Source organism: Fukomys damarensis, unplaced genomic scaffold (assembly GCF_012274545.1).
Source record: "Fukomys damarensis isolate Sample0158 unplaced genomic scaffold, DMR_v1.0_HiC HiC_scaffold_7, whole genome shotgun sequence".
NCBI classification, from domain to species: domain Eukaryota; kingdom Metazoa; phylum Chordata; class Mammalia; order Rodentia; family Bathyergidae; genus Fukomys; species Fukomys damarensis.
The window spans coordinates 20,166,952-20,176,565 of NW_022900919.1; the positions used below are offsets into that span (position 1 = coordinate 20,166,952).

The following is a 9,614-nucleotide window of genomic DNA, read 5'->3' on the forward strand; positions in this document are numbered from 1 at the left end:
GAGGGGAGGGGAGGGGAGAGGAGGGGAGGGGAGAAGTTCAGTGTGAAGGCCAAAGGCTCTGGATTCAATCCCTACCACCACCACCACAAAAATTTTTAAAAAGTTAATTAGATAAACATATAAAGCTCTTAGCACATGTTAGCATGCAGTAAGTGCTCAATAAATAGCTATCGATGACCACAATTAGCAAAGTACAAGGAGCAAAAGGAAGACACTAACTTTGAGACAGATGGGAAATATTTTCAATCATGATGACTCTGCAAATGAAAGTTGGAGGGACTGTTTTTGTAGGGATTCAATGACTTCCTTTTAGCAGGCTAAAAGGTAAAGTATTAAAATTTCTATAATAAAATGCCTTATTAAAGTAACCAATTCTTTCCAAGATACAAGTATAAGAAATTTTAAAAATCAAACTTAAGCAAGTAAACTCTTGCTTTACAAAATAAACCATTAACCACAGTTTTCATTTATATGTTTAAATTTTTTTGATTCAAAACAGTTAAACCACTATAAAGGAGTCTACAGAAGAAAAATTAAACAGCAGAGCCCTGATTTGATCAGGTAAGCCAGGTGATCTCACATTCAAGCACTTCATTGGGCTTGCTTAAAGATACTGTTGCTAAGCAACCAAATCCCAATTAAACAAACAGCTGCCAGCCTGTAATATGAATCATTTCCGGAAGGTCTCACTTTGACTACCAGCACTTTCTTACACAAATACTCGTCAAGGGGTTTATTTAGGCAGCCCCAAATGGAAACAACCAAAAGTCCATCAAACACCACACAGCTTAAAAACAAGTTCTTCTACCAATAGGTTATTACCCAAATTGCTACAACACCATGAGGCAGAAGATGTTACATAGAAATCACAAACAGGTCACCAAGTAAGGCTGGAAAATGAAATTTTTAGAACATGTCAACTTGGAATCTCGAATGTATTTTTACCATTTTGTTATTAGGGGTTTTTAAATACATAAGCGTAAGTACTGCTCTGATCTCCAGAAGACATACATGCTGAATTAGATGCAACTAATGGGCTGTTTAACCATGGAACTTTCATCTTGACCAGCAGACAATCCATATACTCAGCTGACCAGTTAACAGGCTCTCTCATGGACACATCTGCTTCAACATCTACTGACTACAAGGAGAACGGGTAAAGCACTGAGTCTAGCTCTTCTGGTTACCCATTCCTTCCTCTCACTTCAAAAGGATGGGACAGCCAGGTATGGTAGCATGAACTCCCAGCAACCCAGAAGCCAAGGCCAGAGGATCACTTGAGCCAAGGAAACCAGCCTAGGCAATCCAGTGGGACTTGGTCTCCAAAGAAAGGATCTTACACATATCACACAATTCTTCGTGAACTAACAATGAAATCTATTAATAAGTGTAGAGGGTAGAAAAAAATGCAGTAGACCAAAATGAAAATTACAATAGGACAAAACATATACCAATAACAATGAGGGGGGAAAAGTCAAAATTATAGAAAATCAATTCAGTGAAAAGATATGTGCAACATATCCAAAATGACTACTTTAAATGATTTATGTTAAATCGGTATGATTTAACACAAACAAATGAAATGAAGAACAGCCATAAAAGAGACCATGCAGATATAATCCACAAGACAGAACAAATGAATCAAAACCAATTATTAAAAGCATAATGAGTCATTTCTTAAAGTTAAAATAAACAAAAAAAGATATAAATCAAGAAAAGTCTCAGGCTGGGAATGTAGCTGAGTGGTAAAATGCTTGCTCAGCCCTCTGGGCATGCACAACACCCTGAGTTCAATACAACTTCTAAAGAGGCTCCACCTTAGAGGCAAAGTTGCTAAACCAGTATCAATCCTAATCTGCAAATTGTAGGAAGATTTTAAAGAAATTAAACTAAGGGTCAGGGATTTAGCTCACTGGCACCATGTGTGCCTCAAAAGCACAAGATCCTGAGTTTGATCCCTGGAACTGAAAAAGACAAAAAACAACAACAAAAAGGAATTAAACTATCTAGGCTTTGAACTAATAGGACAAATTACAGAGAGAGAAATTAACATTCAAATTCTAGCAGCTAGCTGTGTAGTTGAGTGGCACTACATTTGTCTAGCATGTGTGAGAGCCTGGGTTAGATCCACAAGCATCACCAAAAATATAAATAAAATAATTTCATAAAATTTAAAACTGTACAGTAAAAAATAACATAAAATGGAAAATCAGGGAACAATGTTTGCAGCAAACAACTTACAAGTTAACAACCCTAGAAAACAAGTAAATGGTATCAACACAAAAGGTACATAAGAAAATAAATATTTAACCTCTCTAGTAATGAAAACAATACATCTAAACTGGATTAAACCTAAATTATAGGTCTTATGTAGACATTCAAAATAGTAATTAAGATACATAACAAAATCTAAGTTTGTGATTATATCTAAAAATTATGTATACTTTTTCTTCACTGCTTCCATTTTATCATAAATTAATTGCCATTGTATAAAGTATTATATTTATATATACATATATATACACACATATACATATGTATGTATAGTAAAGCATTAAATAAAAAGAAAAGTCTTGTCACAACCTCCATTCCTATAAGGGACATCTGTTTTTCTTTAAGACTGAAACTTAAGTCTGAGGTTAATAAAAAAACTAGGTCTACCAACATTTAGGACCTTGAAAATGCCCAGAAAATTCCATAAGAAAGTGTTACTAACACCTCATCACCTCCATATTAAATCTGCTTTTGTCCAAAGACCAGGATAAAGAACACATTTACTGGGTGTTTCTGTATTTCACTGTATAAGGCACTTCCTTGCAGCAACTCTAAAATACACAATATTCCCATTCTGCAAAGTACAAGGCCCATTCCCTGAGGTTAAGCACCTTGCAAAACCAGAATCAAAATGCACACCTGCCCAAACTGAAAGTCTCATTCTTTTTACTTGCCAAGATATCTTAACATTCAAGATTTTCAAGGGTGTTTTATTTAGACTTTGTGAATGTTTTACCTAATTATAAGTATCATGAAAGTAGTCATACTTTAATAATAACGATAGCTGTAATTACTGGACTGCCTTAGACCCCGCTACTTCCCATTTGAGGGACTAGGAAGGGTGCTGGGGATTGAACCCAGGCCTCTAGTGTTAAGTCACAATGTGCTCTATCACTGAGCTATACCACCAAGTACACATTTCTTAAATGTAAAATTTGCAGTTTAGCTACTAAATAGGGTGAAAAGGTTTTGATGGCCACACTAAGAAGGAAAACTCCTACGTGTAACATTGTTACTATGTGAAAAACACTTACTTTCAAGCACTTTAACAAATATACTTGTGCCAGGCATGGTGGCCTACACTGGTAATCCCAGCACTCAGGAGGATCACTCCAAGTTTGAGGCCAGCCTCGGCTACATAATTTCAAAGCTAGCCTGAACTACATAGCAAGACCCTGTCTACACAAACCCAAAACAAAACAAAACCCAAAAAACAAATACACTTGTAAATGCAACCCACCTACTGCAGGATCTGCCTGCAGTAAATTAAGCTCCAGAAAGAGAACGGATGTTTCCATCTATGTCACTATTTTAAGAGTTAAAAACAAATCTTATCCCATATTTCCTCTCTATAATTATGAATACACAAATGCATCCAGCTCCTAGGCCCAATAGGCCATTAAGTAGCTACAGGCTACGGGCCCTGAATCACACTGGGTGGTGCTAAGTATTTTTCCATGTGTAAAAGGAATCTGGATCAATCTAAAAATGATCTCCCTCAACCATGAAGTTATACTTCTCCATCTGAGGAATTCTAGAAGCTGGGGATCATGCTATTCTTCCTCATTAACTCACCTATCCTTTTTATTTGTCTCTTAAATGTCTTAACTTCCGTTTTGAGGATCACAATGTACTAGCCTAGAAATAACCACATGTTCCAGAAATTCTAATACCATTTAGAGGGAGAGGAGATCTAAAGAACTCAATCCAGATAATGTTCTACGCCAACAATGAAGACATCTGCGCAGGCTGGGGGAGTAGCTCAGAGATAGGGCACTTGCCCAGCAAACACGAGGCCCTAGGTTTGATTCCTAGCACCGCCAAGGGGAAAAAAACCCAAAAAAACAAAAGACATACACAAAAGAGAATTTGTTCTCAAGAACTTATTTCTTTCCAAGATACTTTTTCAATTCCCCTAAATTACAGAAGGTAAAGTGCTTCTATTTAGCACTAAGCTCTTGTTAACACCATGTAGTTAGTGACAGGCCGCAGCTTGTACTCCCCTCTACAGGGCGGGTGTAGCCCTTGATGGGGGGTGATACGTATGGGCACTCAGCAGGAGGAAGGAAACCCACAACAGACTGAAGAGAACACTCCAGGTACTCTGAAAGAAAGAATCCTAAATGGACAAACTCCAGGAGAACTAGAATTAACCTTTCTCCAGTGAATTTAAACCTGAATTTCCCCCCATTCCAGAACTGCTCACACTTTCTCCTTACCTGGAGTTCACTCTGTTTTGTTTTGCTAGACATGTTCTCCTCTTGATTCTTTTTCCTTTCACCTGAAACCTCCTTTTTTTTTTCTAACCTGAATCTACTGATCTTTCTCTATTACTTTCTCTAACTGTCCAAGACCTGAGCACCTACATACCTCACATACTTAACTGTTAGCCAGGCATGGTGGCACACACCTGTAGTCTCAGCACTCAGGAGGCTGAGACAAGAGAATTGCTGTGAATTCAAGGCTAGTCTGGGCTATATAGCAAAGCCCTGTCTCAAAAAATTAAAAGAGGGAGGGGGGTCACCTCCTTTACCTGGGTGAAAATAGTATTCATTTCTCCTGTACAACTGCTTCTTAGCCAAAACAAATGTAAAACCCAATCAGCACACACACACACACACACACACACACAAGTAAACTTTCATTTGAACATAAACAGTAACTTAAATTTACTTTATAAAGAGATAATGAGGGAAAGGATATAAGCAAAATATATTCTATACATTGAGCCTCACCCCAAAAAACTGAAACTAGGCAGAGGGTAGGGTAAAGGTGAATGACAGGGAAAGAGAAAACGATCAAAGTATATTACTGTATGTACAAATTTTCCAAAATGAAACCCATTAATCTGTCAAAAAAAAAAAAAGGTGAAAACAAATGTAAAAATCCTTTCTATGCTGCCATCAGTAAAAAGCCTTGAATCTTTAAGTATTTTATTAATTTCTATATGAAAGTGAATTTTCAGACAATAAAGAAAAGCAGAAATCTCTTTTTCTATTTCACAATCACTCCCAGCAAACATTTTTATGAAATTACCCCTAAATTTTCCCATTTAACCTCCTCGGGAAATACAGACCCATAACCACAACACACTTCTCTCTCTCTACACATTTATATTCACTCTCTACACACTCCTCTATTCCCAAGAAAAAGCTCTTTAAAGGTACAGGGAAAAACTGAGTGCCCCAGGATACACAATGGGGCCACTGTACTAAAAGGTGGAGCTTTTTGTGGGAGGAGGAGAGGTAGTATAAATAGAATTGAAGAGGGGAACCTTTTCTCCATTGAATCTCTCTGATCTTTATCCCTGGCCTTGGATCCACTGTAAATCCAGACTGTGAGGCTCCTCCAACTTAGAGGAAACAGGACTGGGCCTATCCAAGGTGAACTGGGCCTCGTACTAGAGAGGAAAGAGGAGCCTGAGAAGCACACAAGCAGCAGCCCAGCACCCCAGAGGCGGTGGCAGAGCTGGGGAGAGGAAGCCCTAGCTAATAGTGAGAAAAGCAGGCCATTTGTCTGTGATTCACCCAGAACACTTTTCAGAGGTGGCAAGAGCTACACTGGGTGACTGACAGGGATCATGGTCCTCTTTTTCTTCGCTGCAAGGTTCCTCAGTCCTCTCTGATTGTAAAATGTAGGTGCTTTCACAGTTGATTTTCTCAACAGAGTTTTAAACAAAAGAAAAACACACCAAGAAAACATGCTGAGTATGGTGGCTCCTGCAATCCCAGCACTGGAGAACCTGAAGCAGGGTGTGTAAGGCCTGCTTGTGCCACACAATGAACTGAAAACCAGCCTAAACTTACATAGCAAGACCCTGTCTCAAAAAAACACAACATCCAGATTTTCAATGATTACCTCCCTAAAATAATCCAGACACATTCCAACAACCGATAAATAGAGTTTGCAAAGGCAGTATGCAACTATTATGCTCTCCCTTCTAACCCAGGCATAACAAAGCACCCACTATCTAATGTCACTTACTGACCAGGCAAAATCACCCAACTAAATACCCAGGGGCTAATGGCCCCAGGGTAGGTTTTAAAGAAAATGGGCTACTTTTCCATACTGGAAAAAATGCCAGACAGAAAAGACCATGCTCTGGAGTAGATCCAAATTAAATGATTTCCCAGTGCAGCACTTGAGGAAGGAAATATGATTTTTAAAAACATCGTTTTATTCAGGCTCTCATATCCCACCATAAGGCAAAGGCTTAAAAATGTTTCTATTTTTCAAAGGAGAATGGGAACCGGACACACTAAGGGATATATAGTTCAGTAGTAGAGTACATGCTTAGCACACATGATGCCCTGGGCTCACTCCCCAGCACCACCAAAAATAATAAACTTCCACTTAAAAAGGTGTTACCATCACTCATCCCCATCGCTATCATCGCTAACACCCCTACCCTCATTTCTTGAAGGGCTTTAAACTCAGAAAAGCAGCCTACATTGAAGCCACACCAAAAGGCATGTTCCCAAGGGAGGGAAGAATGGAACAAGGGAGGGGCACAAAGGAGACTCCAACTGGGGCTGTTATTTTTTTTGTTTAGAGGAAAAAGGAAGATCTGGAAGGTCAACGTGTTAGTTCTGAAATACAAGACTGTTTGTTGTATTGTTCTCTGGACTTTCTTGCAGCAATTTTAAGATTTTCAGAACTATTAAAACAAAACAGGGCCGGGGATTTAGCTCAGTGGTTCCATCGCCTGCCTGGTAAGCGCAAGGTCCCGAGTTTGATCCCGGTACAAAATAATAAGAATAATAAGAATAAGAATAATAGAAAACAAAAAACAAAACAAAATAAAAATACCACTTTTATTTACTAGCTTCATATAAAACATTGATTTTCAGGGCTGTGATGTAGCTCAGCAGCACTGCGCCTGTCTGGCAAGGGCAAGGTCCTGAGTTCAATCCCCATTACAAATAAAAAATGATGACGACAACAACAACCAAAAAAAAAAACCCACCAATTTTCATTAAGCTTTAATGACAAACACCTTTCATTATCCCTCACCAGCCTTTTTCACCAGCATTCACTTATGGAATACACAATCTATAATTACATCTATCTACTCTGGGACCTTCCAAAAGAACATAAACACAAGAACAAAGGAATGATTACTGATAGTAACCTGACACCCTAAAATTAAGACCACAAGGTCTTGGGGCATCTGAAAAAGGAAAACAGTAGTTATAGATTCACTTTGCAAAGCATGTAGAGGATGCTACCTTTGGTAAACAGTCTGAATTTCTGCCAAATGAATGAATTAATTCCCACAGCCCTACTGTCTAGGCCTCCGAACCGAGTACACAACCTACAAGTCATGGGGGAAGAGACTCAATTCATATATAAATCAAAACTAGTAAGAATTAGTATAACTTTACTATCAGGAACTCCAGGCCCTAAAAATGCTATTTCTCCCAGACAGCAGGCAGTACCCAAAACAAGGGCTGTAAGCATAAAATTGAGTACAACAAATCTGAAAAGCATTCAGTATACACAGATGCTCATCACAAAATCATCAGTGCTTACTCCCATAAACAAATATCCTACCCATACTTACCCCCTCAACCACCGATACCCACAAGCCCACCTACAACATACAGAGAAATCTGTGTTCACACCATATCAAATCCCTTCTTCCAAACTTCTCTCTAGCCAGTCCATATTTACCTCTTCGCTTCTTCTAAATGACAAAGGTACTCATAAGCCACATTCTGTCGCCTCCTTTCATCCATCTCCTCTGCAGTGAGTCTCTCATTATCCAGGACAGCTAAAACATGAAAGAAAGAATGTAAATATGAAGATCTGTAACCTTCCTTCCTCGTTGATAAAAGAAAGGCAGAGCCATCAAATTCCTGCTAGTCGTCTAGAAGTCAAAGTAACTGGTGGATGTGTGTGGTCAAGTGTACCAAAATAATTTTCCTTCAAAAAACAAAAACAAAAAAATGTATGGGGTTGCAACTATACTCAGCTTCCCCTTTTTAGAAATGTATGGTAATACGAAAATGAGCTTAATTTTACTGTAATACTGAAAAATCCTGTCATAAGGTTTTGGCTGAAATTTATCCTAGTCTGTCAAAATTTCTTTTCAGGTTTTTTTGTTTTGTTTGAGACAGGGTCTTGCTATGTAGTTGAGGCTGGCTTAAACTGGCTGTGTGGCCCAGGCTGGCCCCTAATTCAGCAATCTTCCTGTCTCAGCTAGGATTACAGGCATGTGCCACCATGCTTGGGCTACCAGAACTTTTCCTAAAGATCTCATCATATTTTTCCTTATTTTATTTATAACCAAAGCCAGCAGTTATTGAGGACTGAGTGGTAGTAATTGTGCTACTCTGCATGCATTCTCTCACTAAAACCCACAACAATCCTATGATTATCATTCCTATTTTAAAGAGGAGGGAATTGAGGCTGGGTAAACGCAGCCCCACAGGCGAATAAGAGGAAGGCCTGGATTCCAAGCCAGAAAACATCTCAAGGCCTTTGGGCTTAACCATAAAACAATCTGTCTCCTTCCCAAGCACCCAAGGTATGGAATACAGTAAATTCCTAACATCTTGGGAAGGGAGTCAAGGCCTCTCCCAGTTTGGCCTCAAAGATTTTTGGAAACTTCCCCCCTTTTCCACTGCCTTTCCTCCCATCACTGTGCATACCACAGCGCTCAGATCCCAACACACGGTGTCCCTGTCCTCTTCCCTATTTTAGCACAACCTCTTCTTTCAAACCATGCCTTTAGTCCCACCCTGCTGGGTCAGACTTCTCTGCACAGCATCATGCCACACCCCGGTTCACATGCCTTCCCCAGCCCCTCTTCTGGCCCACATTACTCCGTAAGCCCAGCTAGTTCTCGTCTTTCATCTTTACTGCACCTTACCATCATTAGCTCCTACACCTGTCTGTGTCTCTGACTAAAACATTCTTTCAAGACAAGGCCTGGGCTTACTCATCCCTAGTTTCACAAACGTGGCACAATACCTCACGTATAACTGTTGATGAGATTACCCTTTTAAAAAAGAACAATATCCCCAGATATAAACTAAAATCAAAACCCTAAATACCCTCAAAGGACCCTCCTGCGGCCAGCGGTAACCATCGCCAGCGGCCATAGAAAATGAGGAAGTCAAAGGTTTATGATGAGCTTTCTTTCTTTTTAACTTTTGAAATCCCGACGAAGGAAATGACCGAGAAAGTGCAGCGACATGCCAAGAGCCACACCTTGAAGGTAGCCCAGAGCCGGGCGACTCGGAAGCCCGCAGAGTCCCAGCCGCGGTCCCGGACACGCCCGACCACCCCCAATCTCTGCCAGGAGCGCGGCGGGGTCTCGGGTCCTATCAGCCGCC

At 39.8% G+C, this 9,614-nt stretch overlaps 1 protein-coding gene across 1 annotated transcript in view; it reads right to left on the reverse strand.

Moving 5' to 3' along the window:
- Iqgap1 (IQ motif containing GTPase activating protein 1) overlaps positions 1-9,571 on the reverse strand; it is a 90,791-nt gene extending 81,220 nt beyond the window's left edge. The window contains exons 1-2 of the mRNA XM_010621104.3: positions 9,490-9,571; positions 7,948-8,047 (exon numbers count right to left, since the gene is read on the reverse strand). Of these exons, the coding sequence (XP_010619406.1) occupies positions 7,948-8,012 (65 nt within the window). The 5' untranslated portion in view covers positions 8,013-8,047; positions 9,490-9,571. The remainder of the gene's footprint in view (positions 1-7,947; positions 8,048-9,489) is intronic.
- Positions 9,572-9,614: the final 43 nt, after the last annotated feature.